We start from the raw sequence: 23,639 nt of genomic DNA on the forward strand, positions 1-23,639 counted from the left end.
TTCATGTCACAGGCCACATTTATATCTGTGGATTGGGTAATCCTCCTGCAGTTTGTTTTGTGAATGTGAAACAGTTCCATTAAGACTGGATTTGAGAATGCCTTCTAGATTAGACACAGATCACCCTTTAATAGTCAGCAGGAGAGACAGTAAAGAGATAAGGCTTATAGTTGATCTGTACAGGACATTTTGTTCATACCATGTATTTTTTCTGTAAGGAAGCTTTAAGTCCACACCAGTTGATGCAGGTGCCTGGTCAGGTACATGCCGAAAGGTACAATGTACTCAATTATTGGTCTAATGAAGGCTGATTAAAGTGGGACTATAACCTCCTTGTATCTGGATGCCACGCCCTTACTTATAAGCTGTACCATAGAAGCACTCTCTCACCAGCATGGACACAGTGGTCAAAGTTCCTATTACTGTCGATCTGCCTACCTAGAGCTCTCATCACTGGGTGCACTCTTAAGAGTATGCTATTAATGTAACTTGCAGGGGTATTAGACTTCCCAAAAGGTATAGTTAGCCTCGACTTCAGTGAAGTATATTCCAAACAAGACAGGTCCTGGCACTGAACCCTGTGGTACACCATTGGTAACAACTGGAATCTTGCTGGATCTGGATTACCCCAGGATATACTCAGGCACATCATTCAAGCCCTGACACCCAGCTGAGCCTGCCAACCAACTTATAATGTAAAAAAAAAAGATGGTGGGCCTCTTAGAATTCTGCCAGAGAAGCCACAGACAGGGTGAAAAGAGACAGCCTCTTTGAAGCCAGACTCAGGAAGGACCATGACCACTGTAAGAGTTCCAGGAGGAAGAAGAGGAACAGTGACAGGTGAGATACACAGCTGAGAGTTCTTAAGCCTCACTGTAGTAGTAAAACATACCTTCTTGCCGGATCTGTCCCACTCTACAGCAACCCTGGTCACCAGACGGGGAGAAAGTCAATGTGGCCTTCTGACTGCTGGAGATCCATCAAAATATATAAGTCAGCCTTGATGTACTTACAGGAAACATTTTTACTTGCTAATGGCCACTATAAACACTGGATAATGCATCAAAAGTCTACAAAGAGTGTGGCTGGCTCTAAAGGGATGAGAAGGAAACTTGGGAGGAACTATATGGAAATACAACCCTAGGTAACAGCCAAATAAAATCTCTTAAGAGAAGTCTTGGTCAACTTGGACATTTCTGGGAGAAATGGCCTCAGGAAATCTTCCCAGCAAAGTTCCAGGTGCTGAAATTCAGTCCACTCGCTGGATGTCACGATGCACACTCCACCAGTGCTGCAAGAAGCCTCTTTCCAGCATCCTCAAGTTCTGGACTACCTTCTGACACAGAATACAAACAAAAAAAAATGCACAATGTCACTAACAGGGCTCACTAGTGGAAAAGCTAAACCCATCATGGGTGGGGATCCTTGGTGTTACATCATAAGTTGTCTTAACACCTTTAATGACACCTGTACCCAGTAAATTAACAGAGGCCAGATTCAGGATAGTCGTAGCTGTGAAAGCAGACCCAACAGCCAAGCAGGAGAAGAATGGGGATGGATGTTGACAGCGAATGAAACAGACGTAGCCACATTCATGTCTTCTTGGGGCAGACTGCATAACAACTGCTTACAAGGCACACTACATATAGTCCAAAGTCTTCTGTCTGGGAAACATGATTAACAACCAATAAGAGATGCAGACGCTTCAATTTACTCCGTTTTAGTAATGCTAATAAAGTCACTGTGTTTCATTTTCAGAAGAAAAAAACTATTTTTCTTCTCAAAATGAAAGGACTCAAAATCCATGACACAACAGTTATTAAAGTTAAAATGACATTACTGAGATGAAGTCTATAGGAGCTGAGAATGTAATAAAGCATGGGGTAAATGTTACAGATGACATGCTACAGTCTGAAAACAGATTCTAAAATGTTTCAGCCTTTGACAAAGTGGGTTCAACTTACTCCAAAACAGTCATCTATTCTTTTCTGAATAGATTCAAAGCATACAAGAAGTGAGAGACAATCAGTACAAAAAAAATAAAAAAACTAGTAGACAAATATCCAAGAAATACAGAAACCAGAGGTCACTCTACAGCTATTCACAAATGGTCTTCAGTGTCCCCTACTCTAGAAAACCTGCAAGTCCTAATCAAGAAAATCCAAACATTGGAAGTGGTCTAGCATGCCAGTGCAGAAAATTGACTAAAGTGACTGTCAAAATAGAAACTGCATTATCAGTGTGAAAAGCCTTTATCACACTGTGGGATAAACTGCTGCAGAAAAAGAACACCATTGCCACTAAAAGCACAATAAAGAGCAGAGAGTCTTCTCCTGTCATAGCTCATTGACAGCAAAATCCATCTACAAATTTGTTCAGCAGTCTCACTAAAACTGGTGGGGTTTTGTGGTAAAAGATCATAAGTAATCTGAAAATATCCTTTGGTAGAAATGAAGCTCATAAACTCACTACATATATGCCTGGGTCTTACACTGAGGAAAACAAATCTATGCCTTCTTGCTCGAAGAACTGAAGGTATGCTAACATGAAAGCAAAGCCCAAGTGCCCTTGCACTGCCATGATAATTACACAATAAAAGCAATTTAAAAATATTCAATGGAGTGTGACAAAATGGCAAGTACTGACTTATCTGTATTCAGAAATAAGCAATGGCCATGCTACAAAAATGTTATATGAATGTCCTGCTACTATAAGCTTCAGAGGCAAAACAGTGCTCACAAAGTCCATACCAAGTCATGTTATAATGCCTAATCAGGCCAGCACACACACAACCAACATTTTCTGGCAGCACAAAAATACCCCGCCACACTGCTTTTCTGGTGTTGCTGCTCTAAACATGAAACTGAAACAATCATAAAACTGCACAAGAAAACACCATCAGCTATAAAAATGCAGTTGTGTGATCAAACTCACTGCAACAATAGATGCTTAAATACAGTGACAATGCTACAGTAGAATTTTCATCACAGATGCGAATTAATCACAGCAGAACTTTGCCCATCAGAACACACTCTAAGAACTTTGGACTTCTCCAACACACTGCAGTAACCTTATCTATGCAGCTGTTATCAGGATGCCTGACAGAAAAAGGACAGCAGAACAAATCATCTTTTACTTTTATTTATTTATTTTTGGGGACGAAAAGGGTCACTCTGGACTGTCTGACAGTTATAGGACAGGCCAGCATTTAGATTTTTTCCCCAATCCAGATTATGCAGGATAAGTAGAAAGCTATAAGAATGCTCTGTATACCACCTATAAACAAAGATGTTCAGGGTGGGTGCAGGTCTAGCAAATGTCTCAGACAGGAACATCTTTCTTGAAGGGACGCTCAAAGGAAGTTCAACTGATTTTAAAAAAATCACTGAAGTAACACCCTGACCAGGATCCACAGGGATCCATGTATACAGAGCTTAGAAATCCAATCAAGGAGGGCAATCCTGAGTGGTTAGCACCTTCAGATGGAACTCAATGAAAACCTAGGAACAGACATCCAGCTGGGATGTAGCATAATAATCTATCTAGTCCTGGGAAGATATCAAAAATTCAAACCCTCTCATGGATTTGAAATGTGCATCAATGGTTAAGGGAGAAGCAGGTGTTAGAGCTGATGAAAGCTGTGCCTCAACTGGACTGGCACTTTAAGGCCCTCATAGGGCTGATGAAGTGGCTACAACTTCATATTCTTACCCACGGATTCCAGTTTCTCATTTTCTGGGTTTTGCCATTTTTGCAAAGGTACTCAGATCTGTGTTTTTTTCTGAACTGCTACAATAAGGCTCTCTTGAAGAAGGAGAGAAAATAACAAGACCTAAGGCTGGAATTGTGCAATGTTTTATAAACACTTTAATGTCTCGCAGCATTTTTTTTTTAATCCACTTGCTTAAAGACATGCAGTGATCTTCTCAGAGACAGAAAATGCACAACAAGTTGCACTCCTTCAGTTGAACTTGCCAAATCACAAGCACAGCTAATAGTGACCTTACCCAGACATATCAGTCTTGGAAAGAGCTCACAAAATTCATACACAAAGGCTAAAGTTTACAGGAAAACAGTATTATGCAATACAATTAACTGGCAACAGCAAAAAAAAAAAAAAAAAAGTCTCCAAATAGGTACTTATTTCTTAGGAACTTGCCAGACTGACAGCAACAGAACAAGTACGAAATTCTCTGATGAGGTAAAAAAAGAATTAAGATGACATGAATTGTTCTTTCGCCAGCCAACATCTTCCAGACTTCCTTAGCAAAGGCAGGAGACGAGCCCTACTCCTCTGACATCTGAATATCTGGCCAAGTGGGAAGACATCCATCATTAAATGCCATCTATGATAAATTATACTGAAGCTCTGATTTAGACAATGAACACAGAAATGTTTACCAGTGGTGTGAAAGCAGAACACACACAAAACTGTCACCTTCCAAGGAAATAAATGTGATGTCACAGGGTAAATCAGACGGCTAGAACTATTAGGAGCCTGTCTTGTAGAACATACAGAAATTAGTTACGTGCATAAGGAAAGGATCAAAGCACTTAACACAGTATTAATGAGCATTTGTCACTCAAAACAACAGACTACTCTACTCTAGCATTAATGTTAACTATACTATACACAACTGCCTAAAGGAACCAAATCCACTTCATGACTATAAATTCTGGGCTCAATTCAAAATTTAACTAATACAATTAAAATATAGGCCAGCATTTTTTTTTATGGAACAGAATTTCACTGCCACCTACCTCAAAACTCAAGGAAGAGCACAATGCTTGTAATGCATACTAATGCTTTGTGAAACTAAACTGAAGTGAAAAGCACAGGCTGAATGTTTTCAACCAGGGAAGTTTTTCCCATCACTTCTCTGCAAGTCATATGAAGCATTTAAAATGCTAAGGAGCCATGCTGAAGATGTTCTGCTCAAGCAGATAAAGCAAAAATCTCTCTCTCAGCTATAACGGTCCCAGCCTTCTGTCCAATATAAAAAAACAAAACAAAATATAAAAAGATGCCCCCAAACAATCCCACCTTACCAGTGCTGTATCCATGAGAGCCATACCCGCTTGCCTGCTGGAAGGGGGTCGCAGACGTGTTCACACCAACGTTCACACTGTGCTGCTTAGAAGAGGTAGGAGCAACCTGAAAAATAAAACAATTTAGGTCAGGTCCATCACATAAATTGATAGACAGCATATCAGCCAGGTCTGATAACACAAAAACTGAAAATAAATCCTGTGCCACCTTACAAATGCCTTTTTAGGCAGTAATTTCAACTAAATCACTAATATTTTGCCTTGCCTTAATGTCCTCTTATACATGTAATCCCATGTAAGAAAGTTACATAGACACATTTGCTAAAAGCATTGATTGAAGACACTGTTTGCAAGAAGATCGAACTATTTTCAGCCAGGGCATTCCAACCAGGTGAAGTGGGGCTGTGTATAATGACAGCACATGCTAAAAGTCTATTGTGCATACAAGCAAGCTATTTCACAAAGCTCTTTTGCTTTGCTTCTCTTCAAAAACCACAACATATAAATTATATCATAAAAATATTCAGCAAAAGCCATCAAAGCTATGAAGATGAATTTAATTAGGCACTTCCCTTATCAGCGAGGAACAAAATTCCTCTTAAAACAAAAGGCACAAATGTCAGATGGGAGGGAGCATCACCTGTGACAAATTCTTTCTGCAAACATATTTTGCTAACAAAATAAATAAATAAAATAAAATAAAATAACTCAGGGACTAAACAGTAAAGGGAAACTTAGAAAGAACGTAGAAAGGAATAACTAAAAGAAGCCTACTCTTACAATAAATCACAGATTACTTGTAATACAGATAACTGCTGTAGCTTAATGACTTTTTGATTGATGCATCTGATATGCTGCAACTTGTAATTATACTTACCTACAGTGGATATAAAAAGTGTACACACCCCTGTTAAAATACCATTTTTTGTGATATAAAAAATGAGACCACAATAAATCATTTCAAAACTTTTCCCACCTTTACTGTGACCTATAACCTGTACAATTCAATTGAAAAACAAATATGTTAGGTGAAAAATATAAAAAATAAAAAAAAAAAAGTACAAAAAGCTGGTTTCATAAGCGTGCACACCCTTAAACTAATACTTTGTTGAAGCACCTTTTGATTAAATTACAGCATTCAGTCTTCTTAGGTACACACCCGCCCATCAATTACAGGACTCCGATTAACCCCTAATAATGTGTTCAGCTGTGCTAGTAGGATTTTCCTGACATCTACTCAGTTGCCTGCTACAGCAAAAGCCATGCTTCGCAGACAGCTTACAAAGCATCAAAGGGATCTCACTGTTGAAAGGTATCAGTCAGGAGAAGGGTACAAAAAAATTTCCACAGCATTGGATATACCATGGGACACAGTGAAGACAGTCATCATAAAGTGGAGAAAATATGGGACAACAGTGACGTTGCAAAGAACTGGACGTCCCTTTAAAATTGATGAAAAGACGAGACAAAAACTGGTCAGGGAGGCTGCCAAGAGACCTACAGCAACACTGAAGGAGCTGCAGGAATTTCTGGCAAGTACTAGTTATATACTACATGTGACAACAATCTCCCATATTCTCCATATGTCTGTACTATGGGGTAAGGTTGGAAGATGGAAGCCTTTTCTTACACATAAAAACATCCAGGTCCGGCTAAAAATTTGCAAAACAATATATCAAGCCTCCCAAAAGCATGTGGGAAAATGTGTTATGGTCTGATGACACCAAGGTTGAACTTTCTGGCCACAATTCCAAAAGGTACGCTTGGAGTAAAAAAACAACACTTTGCATCACCAAAAGAACACCATCCCCACGGTGAAGCATGGTGGTAGCAGTATCATGCTCTGGAGTTGCTTTTCTTCAGCTGGAACTGAGGCTTTAGTCAAGGTGGAGGGAAATATGAACAATTCCAAATACAGTCCACTTTTGGCCAAAAACCTTCAGGCATCTGTTTGAAAGCTGAAGATGAAGCAGAATTTCACTTTTCAACATGACAATGACCCCAAGCATACATCCAAATAAAAAAAAAATGGCTTCACCAGAAGAACATTAAATTACTGGAATGGCCCATCCAGAGCCCAGACTTCAACCCAATAGAAAATCCGTGGGGTGACCTGAAGAGGGCTGTGCACAAGAGATGCCATCACAATCTGACAGATTTGGAGCACTTTTGCAAGGAAGAGTGGGCAAATATTGCCAAGTCAAGATGTGCCATGCTGATAGACTCCTACCCAAGAAGACTGAATGCTCTAATTAAATCAAAATGTGTTTCAACAAAGTATTAGTTTAAGGGTGTACACACTTATGCAACAAGCTTATTGTACGTTTTTTACTTTTTATACTTTTTCCTCAACAGATTTGTTTTTCAATTGAATTGTATTGGTTATAGGTCACATTAAAGGTGGGGAAAGTTTTGAAATGATTTATTGTAGTCTCATTTTTTATATCACAAAAATCTGGCACTTTAACAGGGGTGTGCACATTTTTATATCCACTGCATATAGTAATGAACACAAATAAAGGAAAGACCACCAAACAATCTGGGCTCCTACCATTTTTTTTTTTTTTTACAAATTTAACAATGTAAAGATCCCTCTCTTAAACAAACATAAGGACTTTCAAACACAAAGTTAAGGTCAGTAATTTTATTCATGCCTTTTTAAACGACTCAGGTCTACAAAATTAAATTACACCAAACTGTTCGTTGACAGATGCATAAGATAAGCAATTAAGAAGCTCATGCAAACATTTCAAAACGAAAGGGGTAGGCACCAGACTGGGCCCTATGATATCGGTTAGACACCAAATGGAAAACCTCATCCATTTGTAAATATAAGATTTTCTTGCTGTAGCTTTACTTGCTTCCTTCAATATCTACTGCACATCCTTATGGAACAAGTGCCTAAAAGTTATCAATGATCCATTTTTTTTAAATAAGAAACATTTATTAAAGTATCACTTATGAAACAGGCAATCATACATTTTTATATAAATGAAAACAAACTATATGGACATAACCTTAAACCATGATTATAAAATGTTTGCAAGTATTATACACCACAAACCATATTGACAATTTTAGTTGCCAACATTATACATCACTTATAATCTACCCAATCACTGTCAGCCAAACATTACATAGCTCATTCAAATGTTGCCTTCTTTTAAACTTCATTCCTCCCCTGTATGTATTGTTCCCACAATTCCCATTTTTCCTATGTACTTGCTCCTACCCTTTTCTACAGATCCCAATTCCAGTCATTTTATCTCTGTTACTATATTCGTTACTTCTAGTACACTTGGTTTAGATTTTGATTTCCATTTTCTAGTATCTACTTTTTTGGCAGCCACCATAGTTAAGACTCACTAAGGCCTTACTGTGTCTAGGCATTTCTGGTCAGAAAAATAATTTGAAAAATAGCCTTCGCCAGTACGGCAACTGCAAAGACCCAGAAAACCTTGGTAAAGTTAAAAAAAAAAAAAAAAGAAGAGGCTAGCACTAAACGTGTTCGAAAAATTACTGTTTATTCAACATGAACAAACCCAGGGATAGGGAAACAAATTCCACCAACCCCATAAAAGATGATCAAACCAGTTTTGGCTATAATAGCCTTCATAAATGTAAGAAAAACTTAAACACATCCCTTGAATATATACATAATCCATTAATTACTGCAGGTTGCCTATTGGCTGTTCACAACTGATCATTCAAACCAGGCTGAAACAGTCCTCCTAATTTAATAACCCATTTTTTTCTCCTTCTGATTAAGAAATGTATGCCACCCAGATTTCTTAACCCTGTTACTAAATATTTTATCAATAACTGTGAACCTGAAAGAGGCAGTGGCATGTTTGTGTATGTTTATAAAGTGCATTAGACATTCTGTTTTCAATATCACTCATATGTTCGCTAATCCGTAGTCTTAAGGGTCTTGAAGTCTGCCCTATCTAAAAGGCAGAACATCTACACGTAGCAAAGTAAATGACCCAGTCCGATCCGCAATTAGCCAAAAATTTAATATCATAAACAGAGGCTGAATTCTTGCTGGTGAATTGGTTAGTCTTATTAATCCTGTTACAGTGTGTGCAATGCCCACAAGAGAAGCATCCATATAAAACCTCACCTGTGATGGTACGCTGATGTACAGAAGTGGACAGGCTTTGAACATGTTTATAATGATTAAAGTGAGAACCCAATGTTTTCCCTCGACGGAAAGAAAACATGCATCTGCTACCCACAATCTCCGAAAACTTGTCAGCAAGTAAAATATTCCAGTGCCTATTGATAATGTCCAAAAATGCCCCTGTATTCCACCCATACGTAGTGACCAACATCAAACTTGAAGGGTCATTTGGATGATGTTCCTTATACCTCAACAGATCCATCCTGTCATGACTAGAAGCCCAGATGCTGGCAGTGGTAATATGACCAAACATATAACCCCTGTTTTAAAATCTGTGTGTCAAATCCTTCCTGTAATGTTTGTATGTTTCTGTATTCAAGCAAATCCTTCTCACCCAGAGAAATTGAGATTTGGGGATGTTTCTTATGATATGTTGGGGATGAAAACTAAATGCATGAAGTAGAGAGTTATACTGGGGATATTTCCCGAAAATCTCACTATCCAATGTATTGTCCACCTTCCTAGTCACTAACACATCCAAATCTGGTGTGTATGATACTTTACTGTGAAGTGGATTCCTCATTTATTATCATTTAGATAACCTACAAATTCATGTAAATATGTGCTATCAGATCTCCAAACCAACCAACAATCATCAAGATAACGCCTCCAAATGTCAATTTCCTCCATATATAGACTATGTTCGGGGTCATAAATAAGTTGCTCCTCAATATAAGCCATAAAAAGGTCAGCGTAAATGGGGGCCAAAGATGCCCCCATCGCTGTACCCTGTATTTGCCAGTAACACTGGTCTTAGAAATATAAGACATTTTTGGTGAGAACATGCTCTGTAAGACATAACAAGAAGGTATTGAACCCAGGTCTGTACAATTGACTTTTATCCAACCAATATTGTAGACCACAAAGTCCTGCCCAGTGTGGAATGTTGGTATATAGGGCAGTCACATCTAATGTACAAAGTAGCCAGCCTTCTTCCAATTGCATATTAGAAATAATACCCAAAAACTGGGTAGTATCCTGTATGCGGGCTCTAACCAATTTCAACATAGGTCTTAAATATTTAGTAAGGAACTGTGAGAGTGGTTCTGTAAGAAACCCTCTACCCGATAGAGTAGGTCTCCCTGGTGGATAATGTAAACCTTTATGTACTTTGGGCAGTAGCTACAAATACTGAGGTTTAGGATCCTGTACCGTCACATGGTAACCATCAGAATCTGTAATAATACCCTCCTCATTGGCACTTCTCAAAAAGGCATCAATTTCAGCCTTAAACCTAGAAGTCGGATCTAAAGGCATAATCATATAATGTCGTCCATCACTAAGTTGCCTTTGAGCTTCATTAAAATACATCCACCACCACCACAGCCCCTCCTTTATCAGTTGGCAAGATTACAATATTCTTATTATTACTAATTATTACTGACTAAACAATTCACCAGCAAGAATTCGGCCTCTGTTTATGACATTACATTTTTGGCTAATTGCGTTTCGGACTGGGTCATTTACTTGGTTAAGTGTACATGTTCTGCCTTTTATATAGGGCAGACATTAAGACCCTTAAGACTACGGATTAGCAAACATATGAGTGATATTAGGAACAACAGAATGTCTAATGCACTTTATAAACATACACTCAAACATGCCACTGCCTCTTTCAGGTTCACTGTTATTGATAAAATATTTAGTAACAGGGTTAATAAATCTGTGTGGCATACATTTCTTAATCAGGAGGAGAAAAAATGGATTATTAAATTAGGAGGGCTGTTTCAGCCTGGTTTGAATGATCAAATGTGAACAGCCAATAGGCAACCTGCAGTAATTAATGGATTATGCATATATTCAAGGGATGTGTTTAAGTTTTTGTTAAACTGATGAAGGCTATTATAGCCGAAACTGGTTTGATCATCTTTTATGGGGTTGGTGGGCTTTGTTTCCCTAACCCTGGGTTTGTTCATATTGAACAAACAGCAATGATTTGCACAATTTTAGTGCTGGCCTCTTCTTTTTTTGAACAGAAAAATCATTTCCCTATTCACACCAATTTACTCACCCAGTATCTCTGATATACTAGTCTGGAGGAAACTTTAGTCTGCCAACTCATTTCACTTCCAGAAAATGTGTTCCCAATTACCTCTTTCGTTCCTATCACACCTTCAACATTTGAAGTCTACCTGAATAAAAATTCTCTGGAGTCTACATAGATATTTTTATATCCCAAGTAACCATTTCTAAGCAAACGTCCTAAATCTTCTACATTTTATTGCATATTTGGGAGACATACATAAACTCTCCTCCATTATTTCTTTGTGAATCACTTATCCAATCTCTTCCCCATCCTTTCTGACATCCTCTGACTGACTCATAGTTATCATACAATATTTTATATGCTCTACTAATGATCCTTTTTTAACAGCTTCTGTTCTACATTCTACTAAAACCTCTACCAGTATTGGTCTTTCATTTAGGACCCCCCCAATTTCTCTCTCTCTCTACCTATACTCTGATATCACTCCTTGATAGAGAAGGCAATCTCTGACCTGCAGTCCAAATAAATTCTTGCTGTCTTCCCATTCTATTACCTTTCACTCTGTAGTTATTTGCTGCCACAACCTTGGTTCCTTTGCCAATTATCTCCAATAAATTCCGGTCCCCTCTTGCCTATTGCCTGTATCCCTAATTACAGTCATCCTTATCAGCAGAATCTCCTTTCTCCATTCCCATGGTGGCTTAGTTCGTAGAATACTTTACTTTATGAATATAATATTCTCAACATTATTGTTATTCTCCTTAATGATCTGCATCCAAAATCCCAGTCTCTCCTTGTTTCCTGAGCTTCCCTCCATGTCATCCATCACCCCTTTCCACTTTGAATTATAGATTTCCGCTTACACCATGTATAAAAGACTTAACTGTGTAGCTCCAAAATACCCTTTCAAATCAGGTTAACCATAATCTGCATTGTTCTACTGAAGAACCAGCTTATCCCACTTGACTCCTGCCGTCTTCCCCTCCCAAATAAAATCCTTCAGCTCTGTATTACCTGCTATCCACAGCTTCTACTCTGGCTGATAAGAATATGCCTCACCTGTGTATAACATTAAAGGGACTAAAAACATATTAACTGCTTGTATCTTATTATCCATATCCATATAAAGTACAGTTTTGTACCTACCATAAATGTAGATGTTCGAAGATCCACATTGCTGCAGTCCTAACAATTGGGTAGTCCGCTGTCCTCGGTCGGCCCGAATATCAAAGTATAAGGCTGACGTCGGTCAGGGCGCATTTGACTGACGTCAGTACGTCAGGGTACAAATGCGCATGACCGGCGTCATATCCTCAGTCTTTTCTTGCCCCAGATGTCAGAAGACCCTAAAAAGAAAGGTCAAAACCAAAAGACAGCAAACAACCAACCAACCACCCTTGCACTAACTATATGTACAATATATACAATATCCACAAAATGTACAACCCAACCCACACAACCACCTCTAACAACAGAGGGGAAGGAGGGAGGGAAAATTGGACTGCAGCAATGTGGATCTTCGAACATCTACATTTATGGTAGGTACAAAACTGTACTATGTTCTTCATCTCACATTGCTGCAGTCCTAACAATTGGGTAGAATCCCAAAGCAGAGGTAAGGGAGGATGGCTAACTACAAGGAAGCAGGAGCTGCCAAAATGCCCTGCAAAACAGCAGTGGCAAAACCAGCCCTGGACTTAGAGTAAAGTGGCAGGTGATAATGCTTAGAGAAAGTATGCACAGAACTCCAAGTAGCTGCCTCCAAAATATCCTTGGTTGCCACTCCCCTCAAAAAAGCTGGTGAAGTGGCAGTAGCCCTAGTGGAATGAGGCCTAATCCCAGCTGGAATCTCCTTGCCATGATGGGAATAACAGAAAGCAATGCAAAACCCAATCCACTTAGAAATAGTTTGTTTTGATACAGGCTTGCCCTGAGAACTCAAAGCAAAAGAAACAAACAACTGCTGAGACTGCCTGAAACCTTTAGTTCTGTCCAAATAATAACGCAACTGCCTGTGGACATCTAAAGTGTGCAAAATCTTTTCCCCTTTATTTTGAGGATTTGCATAAAAAGTAGGCAAATGAATAGTTTGGTTTAAAGCCACACTAGAAACCACCTTAGGCATAAAGGAAGGATTAGTGCGTAATGATACCCTATCCTTATGGAAAATCAAGAAAGGCTCAACCGCCATAAGGGCCTGTAATTCAGAAACCCTTCTTGCAGAGGTAATGGCCAACAAAAAAGCAGTCTTCCATGATAAATATTTCAACTCAGCAGTAGCTGCAGGCTCAAAAGGTTGTAGAGTGAGTTTCTCCAACACAAAATTGAGATCCCAAGCAGGAGTAGGAGCTTTTCGTGGGGGTCTTATATTCTTTGCCCCTCTAAGAAATTGCTTGAACAAAGGATGAGAAAACAATGGTGGGTCACAATCATAGTGAGCCGAAATTGCTGCAGCATGAACTTTAATAGAAGAGAAGGACAAACCTTTGTCCAGTAACTCAGTAAGATATTGAAGAGCCACACTTAAATTAGGCCCAGAAACATCAAAATCCTTTGCTGCACTCCAAAATAAAAATCTCTTCCATTTGTCTGCGTACACTTTCCTTGTACTAGGCCTTCTGGCTTCCAAAATAACATTCAAAACTTGTTGTGGAAGTGGAGGCCCACAATGGTTCAAAACAGAATATGCCAGGCTGTTAGGTGCAGAGAGTGAAGCTTGACATTGAGCAAATGACTGTCCTCCTGAGACAACAGGTGTGGAATCGAAGGCAAAGGCCATGGAGGCTTCCGTACCAGGCTCCTCAGTAATGGGTACCAATGCTGTCGAGGCCAATCTGGAGCTATCAAAATCATCCTTGGCTTGTCTTGTCTGGCCATTAGTAGTACCTTTGGGAGAAGAGGCAGAGGAGGAAAGGCATACACATGAAGATTGCTCCAATTGAAAGAAAGAGCATCCACTTTCCAAGCTGTGGGATGAAACCTTTTTGTGCAAAACTTTGGCAGCTGGTGGTTTAGTGGGGAAGCGAACAGATCTATGTCTGGAGTTCCCCATGACACTGTCAATTTCCGAAACACATGAGGATCCAATTTCCACTCGTGGGGATCCATAATTTGCCTGCTCAACACATCTGCTAAGGAGTTCTGTGCTCCCGACAGAAACCTTGCCTGAAGATTGAGCTGTAAACTGAGAGCAGTCTCCCACAGAATCATTGCTTGCCTGCATAGAGGATAAGAATGTGTTCCCCCTTGCTTGTTGATGTACCACATGACAGTTGTGTTGTCTGTTAGAATCAACACCTGCCCTGGAAGAAGTAATTCCTTGAAAGCAATTAATGCAAACTGGACTGCTAACATCTCCTTCATGTTGATATGTAGATGTTGTAGTCTGACAGGCCACTTGTTTTGTATCCACTTTCCATTTAGATGAGCTCCCCAAGCTTTGTCTGAGGCATCTGTCGTTAAAATCTGACTCGCCTATGGCCGGGTCACAGAGAGTCCCTTGTTTAGGTGACATTTCTGAGCCCACCACAAAAATTCCTTTTGAATGCAAGGTATTATTTGAATGACAGTGTCCAGATCCTGGCAGTGCTGTGTCCATACATTTTTGAGATACCATTGTAGCTTCCTCATATGCAGTTTGGCATTGGGAAGTACCAGAATACAAGATGCCATGAACCCTAAGGCTTGAAGGACTGTCCTTGCAGTCAGCCCGGACTGATGAGATAGTTGATGGAAGTAAAGGGATAGACTCTTTTGTTTGTCCGGGGTTAAAAAGGCCACCTGGGATGCTGTATTCAGTCTCACACCCAGAAAGCACATGTCTTGAGAGGGTACTAGACTGGACTTTATTTCGTTCACAGAATACCCTAGGCATCTTAGCACTGCTATCACATATTCCAAATGATGAAGAAGCTCTTCTCTTCCTTGAGCCAGAATTAGGCAGTCGTCCAAATAAGGATAGATCTGTATTCCTTTTAGTCTGAAGAAAGCTATCACTGGAGCCAGAACTTTCGTGAACACTCTGGGCGCAGTAGATAAGCCAAAGGGCAATGCAGAGAACTGATAGTGAGAAGTCCCAGCTCGAAAACGCAGATACTTTCTGCAACTTAGTCTGATAGGAACATGAAGGTAAGCCTCCTTGAGATCCAAAGTTACCATCCAATGATCTTTGCCCAGCAGAGGTAAAAGCTGCTGCAACGTCAACATTTTGAACTTGGGAATGTCCAGATAAGTGTTGAGGATAGATAAATCCAAAATTGGTCTCCACGTGTTCCCCTTCTTTGGTACTAGGAAAGTACAGTTTTGTACCTACCATAAATGTAGATGTTCGAGGATCCACATTGCTGCAGTCCTAACCATTGGGTAGTCCGCTGTCCAGTCGGCCCGAATACCAAAGTATATGGCTGGCGTCGGTCAAGGCGCATTAGACTGATGTCAGGACGTCAGGGTACTAATGCGCATGACCGACGTCATATCCTCAGTCTTTTCTTGCCCCAGATGTCAGAAGACCCTAAAAAGACAAGGCCCAAACCAAAACACCAAAAAGCCCTGCATCAAACATATATACAATATATACAAATGTACAAGAATATATATATATATATATTAGCCCACACCACCACCCCTAAACACAGAGGGGAAGGAGGGAGGGAAATTGGACTGCAGCAATGTGGATCCTCGAACATCTACATTTATGGTAGGTACAAAACTGTACTATGTTCTTCATTCCACATTGCTGCAGTCCTAACCATTGGGTAGAATCCCAAAGCAGAGGTAAGGGAGGCTGGCAAATCATAAGGAAGCAGGAGCTGTCAACATGCCTTGCAAAATAGCTGTGGCAAAACCAGCCCTAGATTTAGAGTAGAGAGGAAGGTGGTAATGCTTAGAGAAAGTATGCACTGAACTCCAAGTAGCTGCCTCCAAAATATCCTTAGTTGCCACCCCTTAGAAATGCTGTTGAAGTGGCAGTAGCCCTAGTGGAATGAGGCCTAATCCCAGCTGGAATCTCCTTGCCATGATGGGAGTAACAAAATGAAATGCAAAACCCAATCCACTTAGAAATAGTTTGCTTAGACACAGGCTTGCCCTGAGAACTCAAAGCAAAAGAAACAAACAATTGCTGAGACTGCCTGAAATCCTTAGTCCTGCTTAAATAATAACGCAACTGCCTATGTACATCTAAAGTGTGCAAAATCTTTTCCCCTTATTTTGGGGATCTGCATAGAAAGTAGGCAAATGAATAGTTTGGTTTAAAGCCACACTAGAAACCACCTTAGGCATAAAGGAAGGATTAGTGCGTAATGATACCCTATCCTTATGGAAAATCAAAAGGGCTCTACTGCCATAAGGGCCTGCAACTCAGAAACCCTTCTTGCAGAAGTAATAGCCAACAAAAAAGCAGTCTTCCATGACAAGTATTTCAAGTCAGCAGTAGCCGCAGGCTCAAAAGGTTGTAGAGTAAGTTTTTCCAACACAAAATTGAGATCCCAAGCAGGAGTAGGAGCTCACGTGGGGTCTTATATTCTTTGCCCCTCTAAGAAACTGCTTGAACAAAGGATGCGAAAACAATGGTGGGTCACAATCATAGTGAGCTGAAATTGCTGCAGCATGAATCTTAATGGAAGAGAAAGACAAACCTTTGTCCAGTAACTCAGTAAGATATTGAAGAGCCACACTCATATTAGGCTCAGAAATCTCCAAATTCTTTGCTGCACTCCAAAATAAAAATCTCTTCCATTTTTCTGCGTACACTTTTCTTGTACTAGGTCTTCTAGCTTCCATAATCACATTTAAAACTTGTTGAGGAAGTTGAGACCTGCTGTGTTTCAACACAGAATATGCCAGGCTGTTAGATGAAGAGAGTGAAGCTTGACATTGAGCAGGTGACCGTCCTTCTGAGATAACAGATGTGGAATCAAAGGTAAAGGCCATGGGGGCTGTCTTACCAGACTCCTTAGTAGTGGGTACCAGTGTTGCCGAGGCCAATCTGGAGCTATTAAAATCATCCTTGGCTTGTCTTGTCTGACCTTTAGGAGCACCTTTGGAAGAAGAGGCAGAGGTGGAAAGGCATACACATGAAGATTTTTCCAACTGAAAGAAAGAGCATCCACTTTCCAAGCTGTATGATGAAACCCCTTTGTGCAAAACTTTGGCAGCTGGTGGTTTAGTGGAGAAGCGAACAGATCTATGTCTGGAGTTCCCCATGACACTGTCAATTTCTGAAATACATGAAGATCCAGTTTCCACTCGTGGGGATCCATGATTTGCCTGCTTAACACATCTGCTAAGGAGTTCTGTGCTCCGGCAGAAACCTTGCCTGAAGAGTTAGTTGCAAGCTGAGCGCAGTCTCCCATAAAATCATTGCTTGCCTGCATAGAGGATAAGAATGTGTTCCCCCTTGTTTGTTGATGTACCACATGACAGTTGTGTTGTCTGTTAGAATCAACACCTGCCCAGGAAGAAGTAACTCCTTGAAAGCCATTAATGCAAACTGGACTGCTAACATCTCCTTCATGTTGATATGTAGATGCTGTAGTCTGGCAGGCCACTTGTCTTGTATCCACTTTCCATTTAGATGAGCTCCCCAAGCAATGTCCGAGGCATCTGTCGTTAAAATCTGACTCGCCTCTGGCCGGGTCACAGAGAGTCCCTTGTTTAGGTGACATTCCTGAGCCCACCACAAAAATTCTTTTTGAATGCAAGGTATTATTTGAATGACAGTGTCCAAATCCTGGCAGTGCTGTGTCCACACATTTTTGAGATACCATTGCAGCTTCCTCATATGCAGTTTGGCATTGGGAAGCACCAGAATACAAGATGCCATGAACCCTAAGGCTTGAAGGACTGTCCTTGCAGTCAGCCCGGACTGAAGAGATAGTTGATGGAAGTAACTGGAAAGATTCTTTTGTTTGTCCGGGGTTAAAAAGGCCATCTGGGCTGCTGTATTCAGTCTCACACCCAGAAAGCACATGTCTTGAGAGGGTACTAGACTGGACTTTATTTCGTTCACAGAATACCCTAGGCATCTTAGCACTGCTATGACATATTCCAGATGCTGTAGAAGGTCTTCCTTTTCTTGAGCCAGAATCAGGCAGTCGTCCAAGTAAGGATAGATTTGAATTCCTTTTAGCCTGAAGTAAGCTATCACTGGAGCCAGAACCTTTGTGAATACTCTGGGCAGTAGATAAGCCAAAGGGCAATGCAGAGAACTGATAATGAGAATTTCCAGCTCGAAACGCAGATACTTCCTGCAACTTAGTCTTATAGGCACATGAAGGTAAGCTTCCTTGAGATCTAAAGTTACCATCCAATGATCTTTGCCCAGCAGAGGTAAAAGCTGTTGTAACGTCAACATCTTGAACTTGGGAATGTCCAGATAAGTGTTGAGGATAGATAAATCCAAAATTGGTCTCCACGTGTTCCCCTTCTTTGGTACTAGGAACAGGCGAGAATAAAATCCTAGGCCCCTTTCTGGTACAGGGACTGGCTGAATGGCCCCTATTTGGAGTAACAGAGAAATTTGCTTGTGAGCCTCTTTCCTTTGTGGAGGGGAACGTCTGGCATGCCTTTGAAAGGGGGCAATGTATGGAAATAAAACCTGTAACCGTGGTGAATGATATCCAACACCCATCTGTCTTGAGTGATTAAATCCCAATTTTCTTTGAAAAGAGACAGTCTTCCTCCCAAAGGAGCTGCCAGACGAGAATCTACTGGCAGCTGAAAAGGCAGGTCATTGGGTCTGTTTACGAAAGGACTGACCCCTACCCTCACCAGAAGTCTGAGCAGGTGAACCCCCTGTTCTAGGCCTAAAAGAACCTTGAGCTCTGCCCCTACCACGTCTAGACCTACCCCTAGACTGGGAATCATAAGCAGGATATGTCCATCCCTTAGCAGGCCAATTTCTACTAAACTTCGGTGGCTGCACCTGCAAAAAATCTTTAACAGTTTGCATAGACTTAGCTTTGTCCTCCATTTTCTTTAAAACTGCTTCCACAGGCGAACCAAATAACACATCAGACTGTAAAGGAGCATCCAAAATCCTAGTCTTAACATGCTCTGCTAAATTCTGATCCCTCAACCAGGCATGCCTGCGAAGAACAGAACTAGTGGCAGCCACCCTCGAGGAGGCCTGCACAGCATCAAAACCACATTGCAAAGAATGCTTACCCACTTGTTCAGACACATGAACCAAATCCAGCAACTCTTTACACTCTATACCTTCCGCCAAAGCATCCACCTTAGATTTCAATTGTGAAAGGAGATAATTTTGATATTTTAGCATGTGAAACTGACAATTCAACGCTCTCATGGCTAAAGTGGAAGAAGTATACACTTTCTTTCCCCACCTATCCAAAGCCCTTGCCTCTTTATCAGTGGGAACAGGATTTTTTAACAACAGAGGCCTTAACACCTTTAGGCCCCTGAGAAACAGTTTCGGGTCTGCCCTAGGACTCTTAAACAGATACTTATGAGCTTCAGGCACCCTATAGTACCTATCAGGTTTAACAGGGGCAGGAGGCAAAGAATCAGGGTTCAGGGAAGCCTCTGCAAAAACATCTTCCACCACATTCAACACAGGAGGTATAGCTAAGGGCCTATGCTGGGGTAAAAATAAGAATTCCCTAAGCCTTTTCCTGGAATCAGAGTAATCTTGGCCTTCCCATTTAAAGTGCTCCCTCATGGAATGCAGAGTCTCTGAAAATGAGAAATCCTCAGGAGGAGAAGCTGTAGGAGTGGAATCATCCACATCAGAATCAGAATAAGGAGGATACTCCTGCAAGTCTTCCGCAGAAGACTCAGAAGCCTCTGAACACTGTTCAAAACTCTCAAACTCAGGTTCCACCCTAGGCCTCTTATCAGGAGGGGGCATAGAGCCTCTAATCATAGTAATTAAATCTTCTGCCATTTTAAGCATATGTTTCTTAGGCACAGAACCTGAAGTGCTAGGAGAAGCCCCCACTGAAGCTAAACTTGGCCTACCTCTCAAAGAAGTTTTGGAAACAGAAGAAGAGGCTCTAACTACCTTGGGAAGAGAGGGAAGAACAGTTACCTGAGAAGCCCCCTCAGCCTGGCCTACCTCCTGAGAAGGCACATCCTGTAACAGTAAAGTCTCTGCCTGAGACTCCAAAGAAACTCCTGGCAAAACCTCTGGCTCCACTGAGCCTTCTAAAGAATCGACGTCCGGGACTGCCGGTTCATCAACCCTAGGCTTTGCTGTCTTGTCCTTGCGCTTTTTGGACGAAGCGGGCGCCGGAGCATCCGACGGCATTTTATAATTACAACGCTTCCCAAACACTAACCTGGCACAGTCTAACCTTCTCTTAATAGTGCGTTTGTTAAATCTAGCACAAGAGCGGCAACCAACAACGTCGTGCTCAGGCCCTAAACAAGGTATACACAAAGTATGGTAATCCCTATGAGGTATCTGCTTCCCACAAGAAATACAGTTATTCACTTTTTCTGACATCCGGTTAAATACTGAGGCAAGAAAAAACCAAAATGTTCCCCAACGGGGTACTTAGCCAACTTTGATTCGGTCTGAAACTCCAACTTCGGAAATTTTTCAGAACGCCAACCTGCACTCGCAAAACTGCTTCTGCATCGGACCATGCGGCAAAAAAGACTGAGGATATGACGTCGGTCATGCGCATTAGTACCCTGACGTCCTGACATCAGTCTAATGCGCCTTGACCGACGTCAGCCATATACTTTGGTATTCGGGCCGACTGGACAGCGGACTACCCAATGGTTAGGACTGCAGCAATGTGGAATGAAGAACATCAGGCGAGAATAAAATCCTAGGCCCACTTCTGGCAGAGGGACCGGCTGCATGGCCCCTAGTCGGAGCAACAGAGAAACCTGTTTGTGAGCCTCTATTCTTTGTTGAGGAGGAACGTCTGGCATGCCTTTGAAAGGAGGCAAGGTATGGAAATAAAACCTGTAGCCATGGTGTATGATATCCAATACCCATCTGTCCTGGGTAATTAAACTCCAATTTTCTTTGAAAAGTGCCAACCTTCCCCCCAAAGGTGCAGCCAGATGAGCAGGCTCTGGCAGCCGAAAAGGTAGGTCATTGGGTCTGCTTACGAAAGGACTGACCCCTGCCCTCACCCGAAGCTTGTGCAGGAGAACTCCATGTTCTAGGCCTGAAAGAGCCCTGAGCTCTGCCCTTACCACGTCTAGATCTACCCCTAGACTGTGAATCATAAGAAGGATACGTCCACCCTTTAGTAGGCCAATTTCTACTAAACTTTGGAGGCTGGACTTGCAAAAAATCTTTAACAGTCTGCATAGACTTAGCCTTGTCTTCCATTTTCTTTAAAACTGTCTCAACAGGAGGACTAAACAACACGTCAGATTGTAAAGGAGCATCTAAAATCCTTGTTTTAACATGTTCAGACAAATTCTGATCCCTCAGCCAGGCGTGCCTGCGAAGAACTGACCCAGTGGCAGCCACCCTAGACGAGGCCTGTACAGCATCAAAACCACATTGAAAAGAATGCTTACCCACCTGTTCAGAAACATGCACTAAATCTTGCAACTCCTTACAATCAATACTTACTGCCAGAGCATCAACCTTGGATTTCAATTGTGAAAGGAGATAATTTTGGTATTTCAACATGTGAAACTGGCAATTCAGAGCCCTCATAGCAAGAGTGGAAGAAGTATAGACTTTCTTGCCCCATCTATCCAAGGCCCTACCTCCTTATCTGCAGGAACCGGATTCTTAACAACAGAAGCCTTAAAACCTTTAGGCCCATGGCTAACAGTTTCTGGGTCTGCCCTAGGACTCTTAAAAAGATACTTATGAGCTTCAGGCACCCTGTAATACCTATCCGGCTTAACAGGAGCAGGAGGCAAAGAATCAGGATTAAGAGAAGCTTCCATAAAAACATCTTCCACTACAGCCAAAACAGGAGGTATAGCCAAAGGCCTATGCTGGGGTAACAACAGAAATTCCCTAAGCCTTTTTCTGGAATCAGAGAAGTCCTGACCTTCCCACTTAAAATGCTCCCTCATGGAATGAAGAGTTTCTGAAAAAGAAAAATCCTCAGGAGGAGTAGCAGAAGGAGTAGAATCATCCACATCAGAATCAGAATAAGGAGAGTACTCCTGTAAGTCTTCAGCCGAAGACTCTGAAACATCTGAAGCCTGCTCAAAACCCCCCAGCTCAGGCTCCACCCTAGGCCTCTTATCAGGAGGGGGCATAGAACCCCTAATCAAGGTAATCAAATCTTCTGCCATTTTAAGCATATGCTTCTTGGGCACAGTACCTGAAGAGCTAGGGGTAACACTAACAGAAGCTAAACCTGGCCTGCCCCTGGGGGAAGCCTTGGAAACAGAAGGAGAGGGCCTAGCCACCTTAGGAAGGGAGGGGGAGTACAGTAACATGAGAAGCCCCCTCAGCCAGACTAGTCTCCTGAGAGGCCACATCTTGTAATAACAAGGTCTCCCCCTGGGAACACAAAGAAACCACCGGTGGAGCCACCGGCTCCACCGACACCTCTAAAGAACCGGCGTCCGGTACAGACGGCTCTTCTAGCCTAGGCTTAACTGCCTTGTCCTTGCACTTCTTTGAAGAAGCGGGCGTCGGAGCATCCGACGGCATTTTATAGTTACACCGCTTCCCAAAGACTAACCTCGCACAATCCAACCTTCTCTTTATAGAGCGTTTATTAAATCTAGCACAAGAGCAACAGCCAACAACGTCGTGCTCAGGCCCTAAGCAAGGAATACACAAAGTATGATAATCTTTATGCGGTATCTGTTTCCCACAAGAAATGCAATTATTAACTTTTTCTGACATCCGGTAAATGACTGAGGCAAGAAAAAACTAAAATATTCCCCAACGGGGTACTTAGCCAACTTTGAACTCGGTCTGAAACTTCTAAATAGAAAAATCTCAGAACGCCAACCGGCACTTGCAACACTGCCGGTCATGCGCATTTGTACCCTGACGTACTGACGTCAGTCAAATGCGCCCTGACCGACGTCAGCCTTATACTTTGATATTCGGGCCGACCGAGGACAGCGGACTACCCAATTGTTAGGACTGCAGCAATGTGAGATGAAGAACATCAGAGCTTCAATTTCTCAGTTTTTGTATTTTGTTTTTAGTCTTGTCCTACATATCCTTAGCTGCCACACCATAATTTTTAATCCATACTCCTAAGTACTTCATTTTTTCACGTCCCCATGAATATGGATATTGCTGAACCAATTTGTGTGTGGGTACATAATTTGCAGCTAGTGTCGTTGTTCTATCTTCATTAATTTTGTATCCCGAAAAGATCTTAAGCAGTCTCAAAATGTCCCACTACACTGAAATGTCCTTTTCTGGTTTTGTCAGGTATAAAATATCATCTGCAAATAGAGCCAACTTTTCTTGAGTACAATACCAATTATATCCTTGACTTTATG

General features: G+C 41.4%; 1 protein-coding gene across 1 annotated transcript in view; it reads right to left on the reverse strand.

Annotated features, from left to right (window-relative positions):
• Window positions 1-23,639, reverse strand: part of UBAP2L (ubiquitin associated protein 2 like) — a gene marked incomplete in the record, with an annotated part of 3,970,948 nt that overhangs the window by 536,369 nt on the left and 3,410,940 nt on the right. Inside the window, 1 exon segment of the mRNA XM_044080639.1 lies at window positions 5,050-5,155. Within this exon segment, the coding sequence (XP_043936574.1) occupies window positions 5,050-5,155 (106 nt within the window).

Source organism: Protopterus annectens, chromosome 8.part0 (genome assembly GCF_019279795.1).
Source record: "Protopterus annectens isolate FY-2018-M chromosome 8.part0, PAN1.0, whole genome shotgun sequence".
Taxonomy (NCBI): domain Eukaryota; kingdom Metazoa; phylum Chordata; order Ceratodontiformes; family Protopteridae; genus Protopterus; species Protopterus annectens.